Source organism: Pelodiscus sinensis, chromosome 6 (genome assembly GCF_049634645.1).
Source record: "Pelodiscus sinensis isolate JC-2024 chromosome 6, ASM4963464v1, whole genome shotgun sequence".
NCBI classification, from domain to species: Eukaryota; Metazoa; Chordata; order Testudines; family Trionychidae; genus Pelodiscus; species Pelodiscus sinensis.
Window position 1 is genome coordinate 101,732,065 of NC_134716.1, and position 27,762 is coordinate 101,759,826.

General features: G+C 43.5%; 1 protein-coding gene across 2 annotated transcripts; it reads left to right on the forward strand.

Moving 5' to 3' along the window:
* The first annotated feature begins 1,423 nt into the window (after positions 1-1,423).
* Positions 1,424-27,357, forward strand: TMEM267 (transmembrane protein 267). 2 transcript variants are annotated; one of them, XM_075932503.1, is made up of 4 exons: positions 1,424-1,583; positions 7,477-7,864; positions 17,812-22,452; positions 22,842-27,357. In XM_075932503.1, the coding sequence occupies exons 2-3, from the start codon at positions 7,553-7,555 to the stop codon at positions 18,145-18,147; spliced, it is 648 nt and encodes a 215-aa protein (XP_075788618.1). In that variant the 5' UTR covers positions 1,424-1,583; positions 7,477-7,552; the 3' UTR covers positions 18,148-22,452; positions 22,842-27,357. The 2 variants fall into 2 exon arrangements, with proteins under 2 accessions (XP_075788618.1, XP_075788617.1); XM_075932502.1 differs by having other exon boundaries at positions 17,812-22,447; positions 22,859-27,357.
* Positions 27,358-27,762: the final 405 nt, after the last annotated feature.

A 27,762-nucleotide genomic window follows, 5' to 3' on the forward strand; every position in this document is an offset into this window, starting at 1 on the left:
CCCCGACACAGAGGATAAAATATTTCCACAATCCCTGGGCAGATCCTGCTTTCCATAAGGATTTTATCCTTTCCATTCAGGCCCCTTACCTTATCTCTTCTCTTCAGCCTGCGCCGAGCCGCGCTTCTGCCTCCGGACCCGCCCCCTGCCCACAGCACAGTGACAAGCCAATCACTGGCAGTCACTGTGCAGCCAACAAGCCTATGTATGTGCACTGTTCATCGCACATACATAGAGCTTTCAGACCTCAGAAATTGACACGAGATACTTTGATGATGAATTTACAGCACAGTCCATAACAATAACACCTCCTGACAGATACGACAACCTGGATGCCTTAGAACCTGACCAGCGTACTCACTTTCCTCAGTTCTCGAGACGCTGACTCGAGTATAAGCCGAGGGGGGGCATTTTTCAGCACAAAAAATGTGCTGAAAAACTCGGCTTATACTCGAGTATATACGGTAAGTGTTTTTGAGCATTAACTATTAAAACAATAACAAATAGTATGTGACATGCATTACACAGAGTAATAGAAATAACATTTGCAAAGGAGCAAAATTACAATTAAAATGGGTTACGGCAGTGTTTCCCAATTTTATTTGGCCACAGGACCCTTTTAAACTTGAAAGAATTTTGCAGAGTTGAAAAAGTAGACCACAAATAAGTACGGAAAATAATTAAGAAATGTTAAACAAAGTGATGAGATCAATAACGTTTAGTTCAATTGCACATGTTTAAAAACAAAAATCACATCGTTTTTAAATCATAAAATGTTATGGTCATGGAATTTTCTCACTGAATCCTTATTTTCACTTCCCAGAACCCTGCAGAACACCATTTGGGAATCATTGGGTGACAGTGATGGGAGTGAAATTCAGTGATTCACGGGCAGCAGACAAGACAAATGTGTGAAATGTTCTGAGACACCATGTTCTGTCTTTAGCCCCTTTTCTCATTTTAATCCCCTTTAAAATGTACTAAGCAAAAACTTCTACATAGGAAGGGAAGGGAGAGGGGGCAGGGCAGTCTGCAGCCCTATTGAGCATGCTCAGTGCGTCCCATTTGAAAAAAATATATAAAAAAGCAGGTTTAAGCAAATTTTAAAAGCCCCTCGGCCACTCTTTAACTTGTGCCTCATTCCCACTGGGGTGACTTTTTACCCCTTCTGCCCTGCCTGTGCTGGGGATTTGTCCTCAGCTGAATTTACCAGCTGCTCCTCCCCCCACCAGCCCTTAGTTTTGCTCGAGTACCGACTCTAACCCTGCCTGCAGCGCGCACACCCCGGCGCCACCGCCCCGTTAATTTTCATCCCCCCGCCTCTGCGTAGCCCCTTTTAAAAAGAAGTCAGCAAAAACTTATGGAGTGGGCAGGGCGAAGGGCAGTGGCTTCCACCGCGCTACTGCGCATGCTCAGTGCGTCTGCGCGTGGCCGCGGCCGCAGCGCCTCCCCGCGGGCGGAGCCGCGCTGGCTCTTGCCGCGGGGCACCGCACTGTGCCAGGCCGTCAGTCGGAGCGTGCGCGGGAGCAGCCGGCCGGCGGGGGGGCAAGAGGCGTACAGGCAGCGAGGCCGGGACAAGAGAGGTCGGTGCTGGGGCTGGGTCGCGGCGGTCGAGGGAGGGGAACGCGGGGCTGGGGCGCGGAGGGAGCAGCCTCTTCCCCGCCTCCCCCCGCGCTTGGCTGCGTCGCTCAGGGCTGCTGCTGCGGATTCCTGTGCTGCCGTCGTTAGGCTCCTGTGTCACCCCCCCCCCCCCCGCGGGACTCGCCCTCACGCGGCCCTGGGCTGCGGTTTAACGCGCGCTGAGCCGAGCTGCTGCCTTGGCCGGGCTAGGGACTAGAGCTGGTCACTCGCCCTGGTGGGGGGCGGCCGCGCCTCCGCCAGGCTGCTCAACTCGTGCGCGCGGAGGCTTCCTCTCCTCCCCCGCGCCCATCCCAGCCCTCTCCTGCTTGCCCCCTCTGCTGCCTGCGGCCAGGTGCCTAGAGAAGCATAGGAGCCACGCTGCGGCCCCGAAAGCCGAGTTAGGCGCCGCTGTCTCTCTGTAGGGTGGAGGGGGAGAGACGCAGTTACCAGCAAAATAAACCACAAAACCAGGATCCGTGTAGGCGCTGGAGTTGGGGCTGCTGCGGCCCCTCCTGGCTTGAAGTGGTTTCCATTATATTCAGGGTGTACCCTGGGGAGAACCACGCAGCAGAGCAGGAAGGACCATGTGCCCCCCTCAGGCCATGGGGGAGAGCTGTTCTATCAGGGCCTTCTCTATGGGGGCTGTGTCTACACTGGGCCACTTATTCCGGAAAATCAGCTGCTTTTCCAGAATAAGCTGCGAGCTGTCTACACTGGCCCTTGAATTTCCGGAAAAGCAACGATGCTCTACTGTACAAAATCAGCCGCTATTCCGGAAAAACTATTCTGCTCCCGCTCGGGCATAAGTCCTTATTCCGGAACACTGTTCCGAAAAGGGCCAGTGTAGACAGCCCAGTAGTCTTTTCCGGAAAAAAAGCCCTGATCATGAAAATGGCGATCGGGGCTCTTTTCCGGAAAAGCAGCCTGCCAATGTAGACGCTCCTTTTCCGGAAAAACTGAAAACGGAATAGTATTCCGTTTGAAGCATTTCCGGAAATTCATGCCAGTGTAGACACAGCCTGGCAGTGTAAAGCCTGGCGCAGTTTTTCCCTACCCCCGAGCAAAACCTCCACCACAGGTACCCCCACCCCATCCCTTTCCCATGACCCAACCCTGCTTTGCTTCTGCTCTGCTCCCTCCTGCACTCTTCTCCCTCCGAGTAATGTGAGTGGGAGGATTACTGGGGACACATGCCCTCTGCCCTCACTGTGGTGGCAGGAGCCTGCTCTGCTCCCCTTCCACTTACCACAGCCTGAAAGATAGACAGTAGGATGGACTCTAGCAGGCTGCTGGGTCACCACAGCCCCTGCCAGCACAGTGAGTGGAGAGGGCTGATTCCTGTTGCCACCCCATCCTCATGTCATATCCCCTGGTAATCCCTTGGGCTGGCCCTGTGAGTTCCATCCAAAAATCAGATGAGGCTGCCAACCTGTACTACCCAATGTATGGGGTTACTCTGTGTCCCATCCATTGGGTGGTTTGAGGCAACTGCCCTGTGCTATGAGGGTCCACTAGGGCCTAGCACAGTCTGGTGGATTAGTAGGGCCTGTCAGACCTGCTCCCATGCTCACTGGTGGCAAAGCGCTGGGCTCCAGCACATTCTACTACCTTAGCTCCTTGCCACAGCACTCCAAAGAGGATTTGTGGGTAGGAGTGGAACCTCTCCTTACACTCACTGGCAGTGGAAAGCAGAGCAACACAGCTGGAAGCCAGGGGAGCAGGGCAGACCCCATCACCATGGGGAGAGGGAGCCAGACCACTGCTGCTGGTGCTAGGTGCCCCCATAGTCTCCTGGGATGCATCACTCAGGGGAGGGCCCTTGGGGGAAGAGGTGGAAGGAGTATATCCTGGGCCCCACACCCTCTTCAGGACAGCCCTCCCTTGGACTAGAGATGGTGTGGGGAGGAGTCATAAGGTGGGAAGTCATGAGGCCAGTGCCCCCTTGTATCTCTCCCCAGCAGTCGCTTATGAGGTGTACAGTTTGGTTCAATGGTTCTCAGCATAACCACTGTACAAATTGTTACAGCACCCATGCTAAGTGTGGTTGCCTAAACTAGCCAATCAGAGATGCCAACAATTGGGATGTGTCTTTTTTCCTGTCCCTCCTTCTGAGGTAGACACCTAAATCAAGGCTACGAGGAGACACTTAACAAAACAAGCTGCTGTTGGGAGTCAGGCATCTTAGGCACATAAGTTATTTCGTGTGTGAATGGGTTAGGTGCTTGCCTTACACCTCACAAAACAGGAGGTGATGATGCTCACCATTTGACTTTTCACAGTGTTTAGAGCAGTCTAGGGATGTCATCGTGTAGACGACTACACGATTAACCAATAAATCTGATAATCTTGTTGACTACATGCATTTTCCCCCCCTCCAGCCCCAACTTGCAGTCTCTGTATCAAAGGCTGCAAGTGGCAGGGAGCAGAAGCAGGTATCTTGACTATAGTGAGCTAGCCAGACTAAGGATGTTAAGTATGAGGTAACTGACTAATTGAATAGCCTATGCATTTTTGCATTGACTATTCAATTAGTCGATAGGGTGCCTCAACCTTTGAAGTATAACAACCCTAGGGCTGTTGCCCGGGGTCAGCTAGGTACTCCCCAGCTAATCCTGGGCTCCAAGTGGCACTGCTGCTTTGAAATGCTGGGAGGAGCCAGATACCAGGCTCCCCGCCACATTTCAAAGCAGCAGCAGCACCACACTGAGCCTGGGGTCAGCTAGGGACTCCCTAGGTGATTCTGAGCTCTAAGCAGCACTTCCGCTTTGAAATGCTGTGAGGAACCTGACACCAGGGAGGGGTTGCAAGTGCTTTGGAGGATAGAGTCAAAATTCAAAATGATCTGGACAAGCTAGAGAAATGGTCTTAGGCAAACAGGATGATATTTAATAAGGACAAATACAAAGTACAGGCAGTCCCCGACTTACGCGGATCCGACTTATGTCGGATCCGCAGTTACGAACGGGGATGCCCCGGAGGACACGGACTGCGGGACCTCGCGGTCCCGCCGCCCGTGTACTCCGGGCGAGAAAAGCTGCTCCGCGTCTCCCTGGTCTCCCCTCCCCCCCCCCCCCCCCCCCCCCCCCGGTTTCCCCAGGGGGAAACTCTGTCAGGGTGGTTTAACACTGGAATACATTGCCTAGAGGGGTTGTGTAATCGCTATCACTGGAAATTTTTGAGAACAGGTTAGACACACAACTATCAAGGATGATCTAGACCGTGCTTGGTCCTGCCCCCATCCCAGCGGCTCCCTCACCATGCTATCTGTCAGCCCTGCCTGTCGGAGCAGCTGCCTGCCGCATGAGTGCTGCTGCCCAACTCTCCAAAGGAGATGGGAGATGGAAGATTTTTTTTGTGCGCAGGCGGAAACCTTAGAGGAAACCATGGTTGTCTGTAGTCAAGTTGATGTCATTTTTCATTTGGTCTTAATATTTGTTTAGGAACTTATCAGGTAAAAATCTGGTGACTGGGGATGTTGGATTTCTTCCATATTTTGATTTTTTTTCCTGTACTTGTATATATTTTATAAGTAATTTGTAAAGTTATTTTGTAAAGGTGCTTTCTATTACTTGGCTTACTTTGTTCAAAGATAGGACAAGCAGTCTGTATTGACAAAGGTTTCACTGTGTATGTATTACTTTACCTCTGTAGTCAGAAGTAAGAAGTGTGAAGATCACAAAATGATTTGAATACAACAAGCAGCTGCAGATGTTACAATCTGCAGGCAGTAAGCCAAATTGGCTATTTGAGTAAGCTGATGCAACAGTAATGAATTAAATAGTGATATGTCCACTTCAGCTGTGCATGTGTACATATGTATGTACGTTTACATAGACAACTTTCACTGTCTTCTCTTTCAAAATAGGAATCCTATATAGGGTGTATTGCATGAACGCTGACATGTAAATCAAGTAGACATGGTCGTTTTTTAAACTATATTTCTCCATTTTTCCAGTTCTCTTCCTCTCCCCTCCCTCCCCCTGCACTGTGCCAAACACTTGTTTAATAAGCACTGCTACTTGGCTGGCTAGGAAACGGTTTGTGAGATGCTGGGGACACGTTTCTTAAACTAAAAAAAACGTGATTTCTTCAAAATGATATTTTAAATTGTGGATAATCTTAGGAAAAGCATTAAAGACAGTTGCTGAAGAAAATGGTGCATGTTATATGATTACTTGGAAGGGGTACAGCGATGGTTAAACCTGACCTACTTTTTCTAATCTTTATGCAATGTTCATGTATTATTCATTCTATTTTCTTTTTCAAATAAACGCTTCAAGCAGTGAACTTTTTTCTTTAAAAATGAATATCAGCTGTCCAACATATGAAGCAGTTTTGGACACTCCTACAGTACACCTTCATGTTTTTATGATGAAAGAAATATTTGTTAAGAAAATATATTTCAATTTAAAATTTCTTATGATTTATAATAGAGAACTTGGTTACAATCATGAAAAAATTGCATAATGGTGACTTCCAAAAATAACTTTTCAGGGCATCACTTAACAGGAGTGTGAAAATAAATTGTTCTATTTAATTAAAAAAAATTATGTATAAAAAAATAATGTAAAAGAAAGGACTTTGTGCTAATCAGAGCTTTACTGCATTGTACAGAGATAGCAACCATCATGTAAAGAGTACATTTTAAATAGAAAATATGCTTTGAAATGTAATTTGTTTGCCCAGTTTTTTGAATAATGCAAATGATTATAACTATCAGATGTTTAGAACTTAGATGCAGTTTTTCAGTTTTGAATCTAACACTTTCCAAGCTAAGGAATAGAACAGGTTTCACCAGCTACATAAGGTAGAGAGTTTTCTTCATATTGCTATTTGTTTAATGTTATATCCCATAACAGGATCTATATGGTTTTAAGAAGACATTATTAGGGGGATTTAGTTGTTCCTAAGATGCAGTGCCCTTGCAGCAGAGAGTTTTGTAACAATTGCAAAGTGTAACTTATTTGATAAATAATTTTTCCAAGTGATATATTATTAGTGTTAATTGCTTTCTAATGTCTTTTTTTAAGCATTTTTGTTCTCATAGTTTAATGTGAAAATAAAAATTACTTGGGTTAGCCCAGCATTCTAAAGAACTGTGAAGTGCTAATTAGAGCAGCATATTTAGATTTCCTCTGAAGGAGTAAAATTCTCCTCAGTTCTTAAACTGAACTATATTGGCTTCATGATGCTATCTGTCCTGATTATGGCAGAAAATTCCTCTTTTATTGAACAGTTGTTTGTTTTGCGTACTTATCTCTGCTTTTGGATCCAGTGCTTAGTGAGGTATACATGTAATTGTGTATGTTAATAAACTGCAGGGGGAAAGAACAGTGGTGTGGGTGTGTGTTATAAACATATTTCTAGAGGAGAAAAAGGCTGAATAAAAAGGTAGTAAAAGGTTGCAAGTAAATATGTGAAATTTAAAGCATAAAAAGCTCTGAGGTTTTGTGGATCTCATCAATCCCAGAATCAAAACAACATGGGTATAAAATAGAGGCATTAATGTGGTAAAAATTCTAGGGAAGGGGGAATATTGGAATAAGTCTGGGATATGATTGGATATAATCTCAGATTTTGTTTTGTTAAATAAGAAATGTCAAAAGATAGTCAAGGCATGATGTGTACTAAAGTGTTTATTCTCATTAAATCACCACATACATTTTGATTCTGAACCATATTGTTCTGATTAATGAATTAAGTTTATTGTATTTAATATTTTTGTGAAATCTTAGATTTGAAACAGTGAATTTACTATTTAAATATGTTTTATTACACTGCAGCTATAGTTGGGTTTAACAAGTATTTAGTGCTAGATGATACTTCATTGAGACTTTTCTCTCTGATAATTTACAGAATGACTGAAGATTAAAAGGACAATGGGCTGCATGTATCCCGATGGCATCTTGTGTACAGTGACACATCACTTGCTATGGCATCTGAAGCTGAAAAGACTCATGCTCTTCTCCAAACTTTCACCACAGCTTCAGTTATTTCCAGTCTAGGATTGGGTCTATTCTGCTTCATAGCAGACCGACTTCTACAGTTCTCTTTCATTCAACAGCATGACTGGCTCCGAGCTCTCTCTGATAATGCAGTGCACTGTGTGGTGGGAATATGGTCCTGGGTGATAGTCATTGGGCTCAGGAAGAAGAGTGACTTCGGTGAAGTCATTTTAGCTGGTTTCCTCTCTTCTGTCATTGATGTGGACCATTTTTTTCTAGCTCGCTCCCTTTCATTAAAGGTAAGCAAAGTTGATCAAAGTTCTCTTTGTTTTCTTGATTATTTTTGCATTTCTGCTACTTCTAAGCACTATATCACCTGTTGGAGCCTAATTTTTGAAGTCAGAGATCTCGTTGACTTGATGTGTTTAATTTACTGTATGTTTGAGAACATTTGTCTGTATCTGTCTGTATCTGTCTGTCTGTCCTCCAGCTGTGTCTGCTGCAGCTGCAACAGCCATGGACATGTGCTTTTTACCTTGGCCCCAACCTGCTGTGATGAGAGAGGGCTGGGGTTGGCCCCAGGGCAGCCTGTATACTGAACCTCTCATACCCTGGCCCAACCAAACTCCCACTCCCTAGGTAGACTTTAGAGAGGGCAGGGCTGAAGTCCTGCCCCTTCTCCCCAACTCGTATGGGGACCTGCATGATCCAAATAATGCAAGGTAGATCATCTAGTTGCTTACATAATGTTTTTAATAAAACATACATAAAAAGCTATAAAAAACAATGAATGGTCCTATAGTACCTTAGAAATTAACAACAAATTATAGATAATATCACGAGGTTTCATGGGTACAACCCACTTCTTCATTCGTTGTTTTTTATGTTTTTGTAGTTACAGGCAGTCCCCGAGTTACGAGGATCCGACTTATGTCGGATCCGCAGTTACGAACGGAGTTTGCTCCGCGTCTCCCTGGTCTCCTGGAGACCAGCAGACCAGGGAGACGGGGAGCAAAGCCTCTGAGGACGCCGGCAGCGGGAGACCAGCAGACCAGGGAGACGGGGAGCATGCGGGCAGCAGACAGCCCAGACGCTCCACAGCTGTCCCGCTGCCGGCGTCCTCAGAGGCTTTGCTCCCCGTCTCCCTGGTCTGCTGGTCTCCAGCAGACCAGAGAGATGCGGAGCAGAGCTGCGGAGGACCCGGGCAGCGGGACTGCAGTGCGTCTCGGTCCACCGCCCGCGTCTCCCTGGTCTGCTGGGGGGGGGGGGGCGCAGCTAGTACGCCCACCCGCCTCCCCCAGCAGACCAGGCTTTTCTCCGGACGCCTTTGGTAGAGCAGCTGGGGCGCTGCCGGTTGGTCCCGCAGCGCCGCTCTGGGCGCTACTGGACCAACCCGGCAGCACCCCAGCTGCTCTGCCCCAGGCGTCCTGATTCAGCCGCTGCTGGTCAGTTTCAGCAGCGGCTGAATCAGGACGCCTGGGGCAGAGCAGCTGGGGTGCTGCTGGGTTGGTCCAGTAGCGCCGAGGAGCGGCGCTACTGGAGCAACCCAGCAGCACCCCAGCTGCTCTGCCCCAGGCGTCCCCAAGTCAGCCGCTGCTGAAACTGACCGGCGGTGACTACAGGAATCCCGAGGCAGAGTTGCTCTGCCTCGGGCTTCCTGGAATCAGCCGCTGATCAGTTTCAGCAGCAGCTGACTTGGGGACGCCTGGGGTCCTTAAGTTGAATCTGTATGGAACTGGCGTCCAGATTCAGCCTGTTGAAACTGATCAGCGGCTGATTCCAGGAAGCCCGGGGCAGATCAACTCTGCCTCCGGCTTCCTGTAGTCAGCGGCTGGTCAGTTTCAGCAGCGGCTGAATCTGGACGCCAGTTCCGACTTACATACAGATTCAACTTAAGAACAAACCGACAGTCCCTATCTTGTACGTAACCCGGGGACTGCCTGTACAGTCTAATTCAGCTGCCTCTCTGAGATATAAAAATCTATATTTTATGTAGAATTAATTTACATCTCTGCAATTTTTTTAAGTATGAAGGCCCAAAGGAGCATTTTTTCTGTCTTTAAAATCAGATGTAGTTATTTAAGTTCTGGAAACTCTATGCATATATCTCCTAACATTTGTGTATCACTCACTCTGTTCGCCGAGTCACATTTTTATGTGTAGTTACAAACAGTGTGTGTCTACTTAAATAATTTTTTTCTTTTAAAATAAATAGTAAAAGCAGCCAGATGACAATACACCCAACCATTGCTTAGTTTAAATAAAACTAACTATGAAATATGAATAGGTATGAAGGCAAATTGAATTCTAAGCCTAATTAGGGATGTTTTGCACACTCAGAAAGGGGGAGGAAATAATTAGAGCTTTAATTTTAGGATCATGACTATTTGTAGGGGCCATTTAAAATCACTTGTATGTTGTAATTATTTGTGCTTGCAAATTGTGGAGGAAAAATGGGGACCAGCATTTGAAAAAAATCTCATCTTTAATCACCAATGTGATGTTCATCGCCAGCTACCATTAGGAGGTACTCGAGAATGAATATAACACTAGTTGATTTTCTTTGGATTAATAAGAGCAGGAAATATGACACTGATATTAAGAAAAGTGTATGTACCAAAGATGGTGATTTTTTTGCAGGGCTTTTTGTTTCAGAACAAAGTTCTTCTGCTAGCCTTGTTGGAGAGAACCAGATTTAAGTGTTCTGTGTAACACATTAGTTAAATTGAATAGAAATTAAAGAACAGTATAAAAATGTTTCAACTTCGGGGAAAAAATTCTAAATTAAATTTTTAAGGAACTTTTTTTGTGAAAAAGGCACTATTATTTGTAATAGATATTTTAAAATCATATTTCTGCTTGAAAATGTTGCGTCTCCTGTTATGAGATATACCTACAATAGCTGTAAATGAAAGCTCAGGGAGGGAATGGTCTTGTTTTTTTCAGTTTGTTTTCTTTCTGCATTTGATTGCACTCTTTTGGTAGTTTCCCCTTTGTTTGCGTGGGTCTTTCATATAACAGAAAATAGGGACATTTTTAAAACAGAAAAATATTAAGTCATAAAATTGTCAGAGGACACTTAACTCATTATTTGAAACCAACTAAAGTCATTCCTTAATTATTTCCAGTAGATGGCAAATTCACCAATATGTGTCAGTGTAGAAAGGATAATATTTGCAAGTACAATACTATAGCTTGTACTGTCATGCCTGTTTACAAATACAGTAGTCTGTTTGAACCTACTTTTGTGAATGATTATAGTTCGTTTTTTTAATGCGCTTTTTTGAAATTTTGCATTAAACGTAGAACATTAATGTACTTGTTGTTATAGTTTGTGGTATAGTATAATACAGTGTTTCTCAACCTTTTTTTTATAAAGTACCCCTTTAAAAACATTATAAGTACGCCCAGTAACTACAGTTTTCAGCATATTTTTTTTCAAATTCCAACTCTGATTGTCATATTATGCAAATTCAACCACCAAAATTACAATAGTTAATGAAAAACAGTGTGCTTAAATTACTGTGACAAGAATAGTACTTTCATGAGCTACAATCTAGAGCAGTGGTGGGCAACCTGCGGCCCATCAGAGTAATCTGATTGCAGGCCACAAGACATTTTGCTGGCATTGATCATCCACAAGCACTTCTCCCCTCAGTTTCCAGTAACCATGGTTCTCTGTTCCTGGTCAATGGGAACTGTGGGAAGCAGTAGCCAGCACATCCATGCATCCCCTTTGACTGCAGGTGCTGCTTCCCACAGTTCCCATTGTCCCAAAACAGAGGACTGTGGCCCCTGGAAGCTGTGGGGTGTGGTGACCGCAAATGGCCAATGCCAGTGAAATGTCTTGTGGCCCACAATCAGATTACCCTGATGAGCTGAAAGTTGCCCATCACTGCTCTAGAGGTACTATATTGAGACTTTTCACCTCTAGATTTGAGTAATGAAAAAGTACTTCCACTAATAAAGAAAGCATAACATCCTCTGACACCTGTCAGATGTCATCTTGTTTATTTTTCTTCAACATAAATCTGTAGACTCTCTAATCCTACACTTGAAATCAATGGTCACTTTATCATTAATTTCAGTAATAACATTATAATGTATTTTCTTCACTATTAGAAGTGGACACTCCTGAAGTACCTAAAAGTATCTAAGAAAACTTCTTACTTATTCTTGTTACAAAATTATGTTTTAAGAAGCACATGTCATTCTCTAGGGGTATGTCTACACTACAGCACTAATTCGAATTAACTTAGTTTGAATTAGTTAATTCGAACTAAGCTAATTCGAATTAGCTCATCTAGACTTAAATACTAGCTCTAATTAGCATTTTGCTAATTTGAACTAGCATGTCCACATTAAGTGGACCCTGAACTGGGCTTAAGGATGGCCGGAAGCAGTGCCGGCAGGGCATCAGAGGAGGACTTAGAGCGTGGAGATGCTGTCTCAGGCTAGCCGAGGGCAGTGCTTAAAAGGTCCCGACCCCCACCCCGGACAGACAGTTCTCAGGGGTGCCCTGCTTGCAAAGCAGTCCTGGCTTGGATTGCCCGGAGTACCCACACCGGGCACATCACACCACTTGGCCATCAGCCCGGCTGCACTTGCCGCAGGCTGCCATCTGGGGAGAGGGGGCAATTGGGGGGCTGCAGGAGAGCTTCCACCCCCAGAAGCCCGCAGAGCCAGCCCAGTCCTCCCCATCGGGGGCTCGTACCCCATTCCTCCCTCACCTCCTTCCACTTACCCATCCCTAGCCCCTTTTCTTGATGTACAAAATAAAGGACAATTGTGTTCAAAAAACGGGACCAACCGGCAGCGCCCCAGCTGCTGTACCACAGGCGTCCGGAGCAAAGCCGCGGAGCACGGGGGGAGCTGGACAGCCCAGACGCGCCGCGGCTGTCCTGCTGCCCACGTGCTCTGCGGCTTTGCTCCCCGTCTCCCTGGTGTGCTGGTCTCCAGCAGACCAGGGAGACGGGGAGCAAAGCGGAGCAAAGCCGCGGAGCACGCCGGCAGCGGGACAGCCGCGGCGCGTCTGGGCTGTCCGCTGCCCGTGTGCTCCCCGGCTTTGCTCCCCGTCTCCCTGGTCTGGGGAGACGGGGAGCAAAGCCGCGAAGCACGCGGGCAGCGGACAGCCCAGACGCGCCGCGGCTGTCCCGCTGCCGGCGTCCTCAGAGGCTTTGCTTCCCGTCTCCTGGTCTCCAGCAGACCTGGGAGACGGGCAGCAAACCCCGTTCGTAACTGTGGATCCGACATAAGTCGGATCCGCGTAACTCGGGGACTGCCTGTATAGTAACTGTAGATAAATGGATTAGTCACAAAGAATTCTGCTCATTAGGTTTATCATTTACACCTATTAAAATGTACCATGGATAGATGTGATGTCCAGGTTGCCTAGTGATGGATAGCTGCTCAGCTTAACAACTTATATGAAGGATAGGAATTCTTACATTGGAATACCTTTTACTTTTAATACTGTGATATTAGTACTTGTAATGATCCCACACTCAGGTACAATCTCCTTTTTACACTAAAGATTTGGATTAGGAATGCTAAAAGTCTTGTAATAGGGTAACTGTTGAAAATCTCAGCGGTTACATGGTTACCCGTGTTGGAGGCTTTGCAGCATAAAGCTTAATTTACACTGCATAGCCTGCAGCGAAGCCTCCCTATGAGCGGGACCACCAGCGCTTGCTTGCCCAGCTCTCAGGGAGGCGACTTTGCTCAGAGTAACCGACATCTACCTGCTGAGAGAGACTCACTGCTCTGTCTTCAGCAGGGAACAGCTGCTGTCTCTGAGGGAGAAGTGCCTGTCCCCAGCTAGGCAGCTCCATGCGCAGAGCACTGTGCTCCTGGCTGGAAGAGGTTAATTAAGTAGCTGCTGGGCCATAGTACTGCACAGCTTAGAGCAGTGGTCTCCAACCTTTTTACACCCAAGATCACTTTTTAAGTCTCAGAACAGGCAAAGATCTACTGCCCCGCCCCGCCCCTTCTTTGAAGCCCCGCCCTCTCTATTCTCCTGTCCATCACTTGCTATCCCCAGCCCTTATCCACTCTGTTAAACAGTTTATTTTTAAATTATGCAATATATAAAATTAAAATCACATGTTTATAGTTATGAAATAAATGCTCTGTTTTTAATTCATGCTATTTAAATGTCAAATGAAGGATTTACAATTATACATTTTGTTCTCTGCCATTTTGTAAATCTAAAATCAAGTATTGATAATTATATATTTTTTCTTCCAATAACAAAGTCTCAGTGTGACACCTGTGACTGAACAATATCTGCCTGTGTCTTGAAGTCTGGGTTGTAGTCTGAGATTGCTAGTCATATACAGTCCATCAGATGGGCATCTGTGGTCCTGTGCTCAGCCTGGGAAGCTTGATCCAGCACAGCTGGAGCTAGACGCAGCCTCCCTGGGCTGAGCGCAGGGCAGCCGGACTGGAGGGAAGAGAAGTGGCTGCCTGGACAGCTGGCCATGGCGCTCAGCTAGGGTGCACCAAGCTCCATGTGGGCAGGCGCAGAGGAGAAGCTGCCGATCAGCTGGAGCGCGGGGCAGCCTCTTTCAGCTGAAAGCCACAGTTAGCTTGCTGGGGTGTTTCAGCCCTCCCAGCTCCCACCATTCCTCGCAGCTACTCACCAGTGTTGTTGCTCGGTGAGTAGCTGCTCCTCAAATGAGGAAATCAAATGTAAATGTACTGCGCAGGCACGCAGTTCAGAGAGGGCTCAAGAGCTACTCTTAGAGCCCCTGAGATCTACCAGTAGCTCGCGATCTACTGGTTGGTGACCACGGGCTTAGAGGGAATCTTGGCTGTAATTATCAGAGGGGTAGCCGTGTTAGTCTGAATCTGCAAAAGCGACGAGGAGTCCTGTGGCACCTTATAGACTAACTGAAGTGTAGGAGCATAAGCTTTCGTGGGCAAAGACCCACTTCGTTCGCTACATGCATCTGACGAAGTGGGTCTTTGCCCACGAAAGCTTATGCTCCTACACTTCAGTTAGTCTATAAGGTGCCACAGGACTCCTCGTTGCTTTGGCTGTAATTGATATCAGTATATTTTAAAAAGTTTAAAAATATCCACAAATATTTAACAATTTCAATTAGCATTTTGTTCAACCATGTGATTAAAACTGTAATTAATTGCATTAGTTAACTGCAATTAATCAACAACCCTATTTTTTTGTTATTTCTAGAGCCCTGTGTAGATACAGTATCTGCTGATCAGCAGGGCTCTAATCCTGAAAGACACTGCCGCCAATAGAGAGGAGCGCGGTCCTGTCACTCATGGAAGCCAACACCCCGTTCCAGCAACTCCTCCCAGCCAAGCAGCTTAGGACCCCAGACTGGAGACGCTGTGGCTAGAGGCAATACAGCCACATGGCTGGGAGGAGCTGCTGGCATGGGGCGCTGGCTCCCAAGAGTGATGGGACTATGCTCCTCTCCATTGTCTGAAGTGTCTCTCTGGAGTAGAACCCTGCCGATCAGCAGATACCAGTGTCTATCTGCGGATATCCATGTCTGCAGGTAGACATTTGTATACACGCAGAGCTCTAATTATTTCCAATGTGTAATCATTTATAGATTAGATCAATATGAATCCCGCTTCTGCAGCTTTGTTCACCATAACTGCCAAAACTTACACTTTATCTTCAGCTTTATAGGAAATAAACCCCCTCACCCTGAAAAGCCTAATATGCTTGCCATCCCTGTGTGTCTGTTTCCTAAAGATGTATACTAGTATTTTCTTTAATGTTTCTGGTTTCATGGGAACAAAATCAGCAGTAATAAGGGGACTATGCTCAGCAATGTCCCCTGCTGTTTCCTTCCTCATCCTCTCTTCCTGCCCTATATGCTCTTCTGTTATCACCTGCATATGCAAGCTTCTTCTGTAGGAAGCTGATGGTGTTGATGAGATCACAAAGTATAGGTTGGACCTCTGTGGTTCAGTACCCTCGGGACCTGACCAGTTCCGAACAAGGGAATTTGCCAGACTAGAGGAGGTCCCCTGATATCCACTCCCCAGACCACCTTTCCTTTCTACTGCCAGCCCTAGCCACACACTCCCCCCACTGAGCTGCCATGCTGCTGGGGCCCCAGCAGCCCAGACTGCCCTGACCCCAGCCCCGCTATCAGGGCTGCCGCGTCTCCAGCCCCAGCTCCATTATTGGGGCTACCGTGGCTGCTGCATCTCGAACCCTGGCCCTGCTCTGCAGCAGCAGCAACTGCCATGTCCCTGGCCCTGCTACTAGGGCTGCCACAGCCCCTGCTGTGCTCCTGGGGCTCCGGTGCCAGCCCCAGTCCCACCAGGCTCTGAGCCGCCAGCCCTCTTACCACTGGGGCTCCCAGCCAGAACTCCCTAGTCCAGGAACATCTGTGGTCTTGGCGGACCACGGATATTGCTGGATGAGGGAATCCCACTTTTGGGACGTCCAGCCTGAACTGCCTAATCTTTTCTTGACCTCCACAAAGCACTAAATAACTTGTTAGCTGCTCAGCTTTTGCTAGTGGTTTGTATCCATGTTATGAAGGAATTTGGCTTTAATCCTGACCAATGAGAAATCTTGATAAGTGATCATAACCAGTGTCGCCATCCTCTCTATCTATGTATCGACGTCCCTGACAGAATTAGATTCCTACAGCATGAAGAGTAAAGAGCCCATAGGAAGCAAATTTCCAATCAAGATATATATATTTGCAATAATTGTCAAAGATCATGAAAAACTTGGATTGGGCTATTCAGTCACATGAGACATTGCAAACCATCAACATCGTAGGCTGCAATTCCCAAGTCTCTCATTGATAAAAGAATGCCAACAAAAAATGTTTCCATGTGGATGGAGGGGACCAGTTGTCTGGAATCTTGCCACTACCGTTTATTATATAGAAAAAGAAAATTGTTGCTATTGAAGTTCAGGCAAGACAAAGTTTCTATTTTTTTAACTTGCTCTGGGTTCTACAATAGTATTATGTTTTTAATTTGTACTTAAAGCTGTTGAGTGCTGGTCTAGAACTTGTCTGTGCAGTTACCGTCTAGAAAAATATTTCTCAAAATTATTAGATTTTTTTCAGAGCACCATAAATCAAAGTATTCTTCTGCAGTGAAGAGTACATATGTGTTTAGCTTTATTGATTATGTTTAAACTACATGACACAAAGCAATTATTAACTCCTGAAGCCCGTCCCATCATATAGTGATCTCTGTGTAAAACCTGGGAAGGATTCTTTGTGGATAGTTTCTTCTTTAGTTGCTGCAAAATCCTCTTCAGCAAACTGAAACGCTTATATTTCCGTTAGAGTGAATGCATCCTGCCTTGTTAACAAACTCTACTTGAATTCATGTTGCAGACATTCAGTGAGGATACAAATCCTTGCTTTCCGATTACCTGGGAAATCAGTAGTTCTTTTGAACTATTTTTCTTTACCTTTTAGAATATTAGTTGGAAAAAATTGTCATGCTAAAGAAATGTATGGCTGCATACCTAATGGAGACAGTTTTAGATATTTCTAATAGGCTCATTTGCATGTTTTCCTCCTACATACATATATGGTAAACATTTATTGATCCTCTTGTGACAAACAGTCCATTTGATCTCATCTTAAGCAAAATCTTACGCTTTTATTCTATCTTGACAAATATGTCAATAGAAGCTGATATCTTCTTGGTTTTGAATTAATATTAAGCAAGTTCAGTGTAATGGTTGTTAACCAACATTTGGTTTTAAAAATGTAATGTTGACCTTAACTATACATATAAACAATTATTTAGCATTTGGAAATGTTCTTTGTGCATAAACAAGGAATACTGACCAAGAAGATGGCCGAAATTAGTGTGGGGTCATTTTTAATTGGATTTTTTTTTCACTTAGCTTTGTTGGAAATTACCTCTATCATTAAATAAATTATATCTAATATTGACAAATATAATATATTTCAGTGCAATAAATTTAATGTAATACAAGATGCCTTTAGTTTTTTATGAAAATAATAGTATATTATACAGTTGTGTATTTCCTATTAATTGTCTTATATGTGGTATATTGAATTTCACCACAGCAGCATAGTAGATAAGAACAGTTTGCTCAATTCCTGAGGGAAATAAAGATAATAGAAAAAACAGTTTTTATTTACACTTCTGTGGGAAACAGATGGTTTCCGTTCACTTGATATTCCATCTGTAAACATCCAAGAAGAATTTTTACGTTGTTGATGGTATTAGTCGCCAACTGTATTTTTCCTTTCCACAGGCTGCTCTGACTCTTCCACAAAGACCACTTCTTCATTGTTCTACTGTGATTCCTGTTGTGGCTGTGACATTAAAGTTTATTATGCACCTTTTCAGGCTTAAGGACTCATGGTGCTTTCTTCCCTGGATGTTGTGTATATCCTGGACTTCTCACCATGTCCGTGATGGAATTCGTCATGGCCTCTGGATCTGTCCATTTGGAAAAACTGCTCCTTTGCCGTACTGGCTTTATGTGGCAATCACAGCATCTTTACCTCATCTGTGTTCATTTGTTATGTATTTAACAGGTACTGGAGAACTAATGTCTATAAAGCATGGAATTCGCATTGATGTCTAAGGATGATGTCCTTGGAAGTCACTTGTTTTGAAAATTACAGTGATTTTGATCCCTGTGCATTCCACATGATTTCTAAGTTAGACAACCTGAATTCAGGCTATGGAGCCCTTTGATTCCAAATTTGATTATTTATGGCTACAGAAATCTGTTATATGAATGGTGGTAATGTAATTTCTAGGCACTCTCTTCATGAAATCTGTAGTCTTACATGTCAGTTCTATAATAGCAAATTCTATTTGCTATATATAAAATTCAGTCATTCCTAAATATTTACATTTCCTCCTGCTGTTATCTCTGCTATAATAGTGCCATTCCTCTGGGTACCTTCCACATTTGGAAATATATCCACTCTTTGAGTAATCACATTCTTTCTATAATTAACATTTGTACAGCACCTCAAAGATGTAAAACATTATAAATGTGCCAAGTGTTAGTAAGAATTCAGTGCTGCATATCACTTCTGAGTAATATTCAACAGCTGGTTTTTGTAACTTGTTAGTTTACCCCATTTGAGTCTAACCTCTTATATTCAACTGGCTGGTTTATCTAGGACAGTGACTGCTATTTAGTAAAATGTATACCAAGCACTGCTCTTGCATAGTTGCCTGATACTCATTTTCCAAACAATTCTTACCCAGGCTTTTTGGTTGGAAAAGAAAAAATAATTAGTTTAGGAGTGTTGTGTCTGTGAAATTACAGAAAGTTTGCATTATTTAATACTAATAATTATTAATTGTATGTGATATTTAAACAAATGAATTTATCATATTAAAGGCTTATTTCCTGCAGGAAAATGAGCTTTAAAGACATTTCAGTAAAGTCCTAAGGAAATTGAAATGACTGCAGAAATATACCTAATAAGAGTGTACTACTGTATCTATTACCTTTTACTGTGAAGCTTTTTTAGCTACAGCAGCTTCTACTAAATATAATATTGTTCTTCAACTAAAAAACAAAATCACCTCACTATACTAAAATGTAATTATTTTAGGTTAATACAATGCAACTTTGTGTGTATGGCAAATTAATGAAAATGGCAGAAATGTGCACCAGGAGCTTATTCAAAGTAACCTTTCATTCTGTAGAAATCTCTCAGAACGTCCCCAGAACAGAGCTGTGTGTATTAGGCTTTAGTTGATAGCATTATAAGTTAAGAAATATCTGCATCAACCTCTTCCTTAAAAACTTAGCCTGAGATGGTGTTTTTATGGAAGAGAAATTGTAGATTAGATTTGTTTAAAGCAGCAGTAGCTAGCAGTCAAGTGAAATGTCTGTATTTTGTGTATTTTAGAACTCTCTAAATTTACCTCTGCTACTGCTGACTTATGGGAGCTGCATAGACCTTTTGTGTTATACAGTTGTGCAAACTGCACCCCATTTTGAAGAGATACTTCCCGCCAGTCTTGTCTCAGAAGCAGAAAACTCAGCACCACTTGAGTATTATATGTTAATTAGGCTTGGAAGAAAGTTGATTCAGTTAGTCTGCTTAGCATGAAACATAAAAGTCTTAAAAATAAATATTCTGCCTGGAAAGAAAAATTGAGAGCAGTAGAGCATGAAAGAGGAAACAACTTTAAGGGTGCTTCGCATAGTATGTGACTCTTTCTCTTTTATATCCAACAAATGTTGCCCGGGCAACATGGTATAAAAGGCAAGAGGAAAGTTGAGCCTCCCCAAATGGCCTTGTCTGGCATGGCCCATGCTCTGTTCTCAGACACCCTCCTGCTTCCTAGTGCTATGCAGCAGGGGGTTCTTCCCCATATCCAAGAACCCAGGCTGAGGCTAATGGGGCCAGCCTGCATCCAGGGACTTCGTCCAATGCTCCTGCACTGAGCTTAATGGGAGGCACTGCCATCCCAGTGCTTTGGAGATGGGGGAGAGGAGGTGATGCTACCTACCTGCCTAGCTCTGGGAGAGGATAATGCACCACCCATCCATCTACCTGATGGTGGGTGCTTCCAGGGGGAAGGGCGGGGGAGTCCTCTGGAAGCAAAAGTTGCAGGCCAGGCTGTGGGCTAGACCAGTGTTTCTCACTCAGTGGTATGAGTACCCTTATGGGTTCTAGAAAGAAGTCGGGGGGTGGGAGGGGTACGTCAATACAACTGAAATTTGGAGAAAACCGAATTTTTGTTTTAAGTTTGACAGCGCTTTATTATTTTTATACTTTTTACACCCAAACATTTCATCGCTCACCCAGCTACAATTAAGTTGTTTAAACAAATGTATTGCAATGGTAGAGAAAGATTTGTTTGTGTCTGAGAACTGTAGGTACTGGGGGTACTTGTTTTTTTTAAAGGGAGTACTTTATAAAAAACAAATTGAGAAACATTGGGCTAGACTATGTAACCCTAGAGTTCACCCACCATCCAGGACTGCAGCCTAGAATGCAGCACTACAAGCATTTTCTATTGTATAGAGCCCTTTTGTGGATTTGGATGTCTGTTCATTTAAATGAAAACAATAAACAAATGAAAACCCAACTCCATTTGGAGAATCACAGTCTGTTTTCTGCTCTTAAAGTTTATTTAAAAATTATAGGCTATGACATGTTTAGTACAGGCAGTCCCCGAGTTACGCCTGAGCAAAGCTGCCCGCTGCCCGTGTGTTCCGCCGCTTTGCTCCCCGTCCCCCTGGTCAGCAGACCAGGGGGACGGGGAGCAAAGCAGAGCTGATCAGTTTCAGCAGCAGCTGATTTGGGGATGCCTGGGGTTCTTAAGTTGAATCTGTATGTAAGTCAGAACTGGCGTCCAGATTCAGCCACTGTTGAAACTGATCAGCCACTGTTGAAACTGTTGAAACAAACCTACAGTCCCTATCTTGTACGTAACCCGGAGACTGCCTGTAATTAAAACCCATTCATCAAGAAAATCTATATTGGAAGATTTCTTCTGCTTGTGTTTCATAGTACAATATTATCTGTATGATTTACTTTTATTCAAAGACTTATATAAAAATGAAAATGAAACTCACAAATTGATGGGGGAGAGGGACTAAAAATTCTTAAAGATAATTACATTTTCAGGTTATATTCACAGCATTTTTGTGCCAAATACATTTCTGCCAATTTTCCATAAGATTAATAATATAAAAAAGTTTGGTGGTTTTTCTAGTAGTTTCCCTATGAATGCTCTATTCTTGGTGCACATGTTCCTAATGCATCCTTGATTGGAGAGTTCTATTAGCAGTCTCCATTTGGCCTGTGTATACGCTGTTAGTATCTTGTGCCCTGCACTGAGGCTTTATCAGGGTGTGAGGTTGAATCACCCCCTCTGTTCCTTCTCAACTGCCTCAGTTTGAGGCGGAGCTAGTGTGTTCCTTTCTCGCCTACTTCAGTTATGGAGCTTAGTTAATTGGTTTGTTAGTTGTAGTTACTTTAGTGTTTAAAACAAATAAAAAATCTCTCCCTGTTTGCTTATAAAGACTTGTTCTGTTTCTGTTCTGTTCCTGTCCTCTGTGAGGCAGAGGACTGGTTCACCAGAGTTTAAAAACTGTCTCTTGTGTAAAAATGCCATCCCAGTGGGTGACAGAAGTTCAAGTGCATTTGCTGCCTGGGTGAGTCAGACATGCTGCAGAGTGCAACTTCCATCTAGTTCTGAAATCTAGGGTTTGGAAATAATTAAAGTCAAATGTCAGCTCCTCACAATAGAGCATATCTTCTGCCCTCTTTTGGAACCAGGCCAGGACCCCACTGAATATCGGTCTTCACGAGTTTCTAGTGCTCCTTCTGCCTTGGTGCAACATTTTCCTAGCAAGAAATAGTGCTCAGAGCTCTCCTCCCAAATGAATTCAGAAGAGGAAATCTAGTTCCCCTCTCAGGGATTTTCCCTCAAAAAAACTTCTGTCTCCATCCTGATATACAGCCTCAAAGAGGTCTTCCTCAAGACTTGGCACCATAAATGGGAAAGGCCCTGCTGGGGGAAACATTAGAAAACACAGTTTTAGGAAGCTGGGCTCTAGGAAGATTCTGGTACCTTGGCTGGGGACAGCATCTAACAAGATCTATACTGTCAAGTCTGACTCCTCTCTTGATGCCCTTATGAAATGTCACAATGTGATATACCCTCCAACCTCATCAATGCCAGCTTCAAAGCACCTTAAGCTGCAGGTTTTATTGGACAAGGACAAACAATGCCATTCAATACTATAGCACTTTATCTACTAGAGAGACTTGGCAGTGACTTCTCAACCAGAGTCTCCAAGTCTCCATTGCTGGCAGGTAGTCAACAGCTTTTGCTGCCAAGAACCTCTCTGTCTCTAGATCCTTTTGCATTCCTGATACCATGTCCCCCTTTTCTCTAAGGCTACGTCTACACTGGCCCCTTTTCCGGAAGGGGCATGTAAATTTCACCAGTCGTCGTAGGGAAATCCGCGGGGGATTTAAATATCCCCTGCGGCATTTAAATAAAAATGTCCGCCGCTTTTTTCCGGCTTTTAAAAAAGCCAGAAAAGAGCGTCTACACTGGCCCCGATCCTCCGGAAAAAGTGCCCTTTTCCGGAGGGTCTTATTCCTACTTCAAAGGGCACTTTTTCCGGAGGATCGGGGCCAGTGTAGACGCTCTTTTCCGGCTTTTTTAAAAGCCGGAAAAAAGCGGCGGACATTTTTATTTAAATGCCGCGGGGGATATTTAAATCCCCCGCGGATTTCCCTACTACGATAGGTGAAATTAACATGCCCCTTCCGGAAAAGGGGCCAGTGTAGACGAGCCCTAAGAGTATCCACCATTAGAAGAAGGATGTTGATAATGGCCTATCCTTTGCTGCTTCCATTCTTCAGTACACCCTCACACTAATCCCTTCTCCTGAAGGGGCAGGGAAAATGCTCTAGGATCTCCTCATTCCTGCCGGGAGCAATCCTGCATTCCATCCCCTTCTCTGTGGGCCATCTTGGGACCCTTATCATCAGCTTTCCAGGGGCCTGGCCTTATCCCATTGGGATGATAGGGAGATCTAAGCTTTTCCCTCATCCTACCCCAGGACAGGAGAAAATATTCTGAGGTGCAAGAGGCCAATGTGGATACGTCTCAAACCACCATCTTGTCCTCTTTGCTAGATGTGGCCCTGATGCCTCCCCTTCTTTCCATAGCCAGTTCAGGAGCTTGCTAATCAAGTGCCAAACTCTGCAGATACTCCTTGTGAAGGCTGGAGAACTGCAGCACAAGCTGTTGGGCATTCTATGCTCCAACACCATCTAGAGTTTCCCCTTCTGTTAATGAGACTCTACTGGACCTGTTCGGATCATCTGGCAAACCCTGGCTTCGTAATACCCACTTGTAAGAGGTACCACATGAAATATGTTCCCACAAAAAATCTGAATTCCTTTTCTTCGCTCACCTCCCAATTCTCTGGTCGTTGATGCAGTGGATGAATGGAGCAAATTGCTATTATAAATTCACCCTATTAACAGACCAAAAACTCCTGGATCTCCTGGGAAGGAAGGTGTACTCATTGGCTATGCTGCATTTACTCATTACAAATTACTAATCGTTGATGGCCAAGTACAACTTTACCAGCTATATGAAATATGGATCACACAAAGGGGCTGTGAAATCCCATCCTGTACAATTCTCCAGATTACAGAGATCCACAGAACCACAGGAAGAAAGGCAGGTTCCAGAAAGACAGTCTAATCTATCCGACATGGATTCATAACAGGTGTCATCATCATAGCAGTAGTTTTGATGGGACAGGCATAAGTTCAAATTTCCTCCTTCATTAGCTTACTAGCTTCATAGTTTTGCTTATCTTCTCCTATTTCTAGAATGCCTGGGATTGTATATCTTTAGACAGATGGGTGCTGGAAGTAATATTACTAGGTTACACCATCCATATCACTTTATTTTCTTCCTCGCTCCTCATTCCCATTCCCTGACCCTTCAGAGACCCCTTTCACAAGCCCCTACTAAGGAAGGAAATGAACACTTCTATTAGATGCACTAGAACTGGTACCCGCCTGACAAAAGGGAAAGGGATTTTCTTTTGAACTATATCCTTGTATTACAGAGGAATGGAGAGTGGAGACCAATTCTAGATATCTGTCCAAATTCATGAGACCCCCAAAAGTTCAGGATGATTATCCTGGTGGCTATAATTCCTTCTCTAGATACGGGGAATTGTTACTTGGCTCTCGACCTCCAGGACACGCACTTACATGTAACAAAGCATTCCTTTCACAAGGGATTCTTCTGATTAGTGAAGGCCGGAATCATTTTCAGTATTGAATGCTCCCATCAGCCTGTGCTCAATTCTGAGGTTCTCGAAGGTTCTATCAGTAGCAGCTGCTTATCTGTCACCAAGCTGTCGTGAATAGGCTACTCAAGACTTGATCTTACCAAAAGGTGGTGTCCATATTCCACCAGGAGAGGGTGTCCTTGCTGCATAAGTGAGATTCAGTAGCTCAGTGAGAATGAAGAGTGGTTCCCGATGCAGCCAGATATAGCCTCAGTGCAGGGCAAAAAGATACCAAGGATGCATGCATGTGCTGAGTGGACACTACTGATGAAAATTTCCTATGAAGGTCATGTAGGTTGCCCATGCACCAAGGGTGGAACAACCATAGGGGGACAGCTATTAATGAACCACACAGCATGAGATGAGTGACCTGTTCTTCTGTGTTAAACATTGCTAGAAAGAAAAATCACTTAATAGTGTCATTTTAGTTTAACTGTGACCATCTTAAATGTTTCAAAAATGGTGAACTTGTTTTCACTGATGCACTTCTAACAGCTTAAATTACTATAGCTATTTACTGTATGTTTTAAAATTTTTAGTCTCTTTTGTTCTATCCAGGTTTTATACCACCCTTATCATCACAATGTATGAGTTCCTTTCAAAAGTGCATTAAGCAACATAACTATCATCTGTCACAAGTGGCTTTCTCTAATTTCCCTGTTTCCAGGAATTTTTAAACAGTTAAAATGTGGTATGTACACAGCCCTATCTCATTATTTAGCAAAGGTCAAATCAGAAAAGCACTCCTTGCACTTGGAAATGGAAAGTGATAGGGATTATGATTGTTCTTAGACCCTGCAAGAGTTTGTTTCAGTCTTGGACCAATTTCCAAAAAATCTGTCTTCTGCACAAAGCTTTTCTCTTGTAGTAAGTAACTCAGTGTATTTGAATGCAGTGCTGTAGCTTTGTCAGTCCCAGGATATTAGAGACACAAGATGAGTGAAAGAATTAATATATTTGAGGTTTACTGCTCTCTTTACAGTAAAAGTATAAATATGTAAAGTGTGCCAGTCTTAAATACATTGAAAATATGATAGTAAATGCAGGATCATAGCTTAATTTAAAATGTGAGATACTCACCAATGAGGTTTTCCCAGGTGTTAGTCTAACAGTTACTTCAGTGTACAAAGATTGCTAACATTCCTAGTTTTATTTTCAAAGTGCAACTATATATATTTTTCTCCCAAATAAACTGTTTTGGTGGTATATGCTGTTCCTCTATTCTGGTAACTTGGTCTTCTTTTTTAAATACGTATTTAATTTAACAGCTGCTATTTAAAAATGCAGCAAACCTGTATAAATAGGATGTAACAATTATTTTATTTATCCAAAGGCCTTATTAGAAAATAAGACATACATCCTCATAAAAATCACATGGCTACTCTATTTTAAAGTGAAGTTGGTATTTTTTATGGGTACTGATGCAGTTTTTCTTTAAAAAACTTTAATACTGATTGTGCCTTAAATTAATCTGTAACAAATTAGGGATGTTAAATTGTGAGTAATTGACTAATTGAATAGTCGATACATTTTGCATCAACTATTCGATTAGTCGATAAGGTGCCTCCGCCTTTGGAGTGTAGCAACAGCTCCATGTGGCGCTACTACTTTGAAACACTGTGGGGAGCCCGGTGTCCGGCTCCTTGTGACATTTCAAAGTGGCAGCACCACATGGAGCCTGGGAATAGCAGGGGAGCCTGGGCTCAGCCCAGCGCTGCTGCTTTGAAATGCCACATGCAGCCTGGGGACACCCCAGCTGGCCCTAGGCTGCACGCACCCTTTCAAAGTGACAGTGCTGCATGGAGCCCACGGTCTGGCCCCGGGCTCCACGTGATGCTGTCGCTTTGAAGTACCCTGCCTCTTCCTCTTCTTCCCCGCGCTGCCTCTTTCTGATAGAGGCAGCAAAGGGGGGGGAAGCGACTAGTCGACTATCCAATAAGCATTTGCTTATCAGATAGACAACTAGTCCTTCTCAAACCTATAACAAATTATAACCATTAACTGATCATTGCCTTGCCCAAAGCTATAACTTCATGTACTGAGTTAAATTGAATTAAGTATATTGTTAAATATCCATGCTCAGGTATTCACTTGTTATTGGAATAACAGTCCCCTTGACTGTGGAAAAAGCTACTTTATGTTTCTATTTTGAAAGCAATTGAGGAAAGGGGAACCATGTGTTAATATATTAAGAGCACTTAACTGTGTTGAAAATGTCAAGCTTGGAGCTTGTAAATGTGCATTTGCATTGTAATCATTCACTCCAATAAAAATGAAATTTATGAGCTACATAAATAAACCACAACAAACATATAAATAAACCAGAGAGTCTTTAGTTAACAGAAGAGAATTAAATCAACCTACAATTCTCCTTTTATGTAAATTATACTCATCATAGGCTGAATTTTATTGTTAGTATTACATTACTTAAATTTTGCATCTGTGTAATGGAGTGTAGAATCTGGTCTTAGGGACACGATCTTTCTCCCGTCAGGTAAATCTTGCACTGAAGACCGTCAGTGAGAGTTTCAAAGAGAGAGATTAGGTGAGGTAATATCTTTTATTGGGCAAACTTATGTTGATATGATAGACGCTTTTGAGCTACACAGAGCTCTTCTTAAGATATTCCCAGCACCACAGCAAAATGCAAAATAGAACAGATTGTTTAGCATAAGAAGTTAGCATATATTGTAAGAGACCATTGAAGGCAGAGTTTTGTCAGGTTAAAATGTGCTGAATCCCTTAAATGTATTGCTATCTTTTCCCATTTGCATTATCACCATCATTAATGGCACTTATAAAATCCTGCTGTTTACATTCTTTAAGTGGAGTGATCTGAAATTATAGGATTTTTGTTCAGATGTTAACTCATCAAATTTGGTTGTTCGTCTAAATTGATCATAAGAGTGAATACTGTGCTGTAAGACTGTTTTGTTTTACTTGTAACACTTTATGGAACAATAAAGTCGCTTGACAAAGTAATGATGATTGTGCTTGCTTATTACACTCAGCCCTCTTCCATTTCTTGCAGCCTTGATGCTTAATTATCATTTTCCATCTTGTTTCTTTGAGTGTAGTTTTTGTAACGATTCATGGGAGGAGTGGTAATTAAACAGGAGAACCTCACTGGGCTTACAGTTACATTTTGAAACAATAGTTACATCAACATAAGGCTAAAGAAAATTTCACTATGATGAGATTCCTTAATTAAAATGGTGTTTTGTACCTTTGAGAAGTTTAAAGCCATCTCTTAATTTATAAAATGATTTGTTTTAGCAAAGCCAGTTTTATAAAAAATGATAGTGCCTACAAAGCTTCATTTTTTGTGAAAATGACTTTTTGCCAAAGGAGACCACAACATACTAAAACTTTTAAAAGTGTAATTCC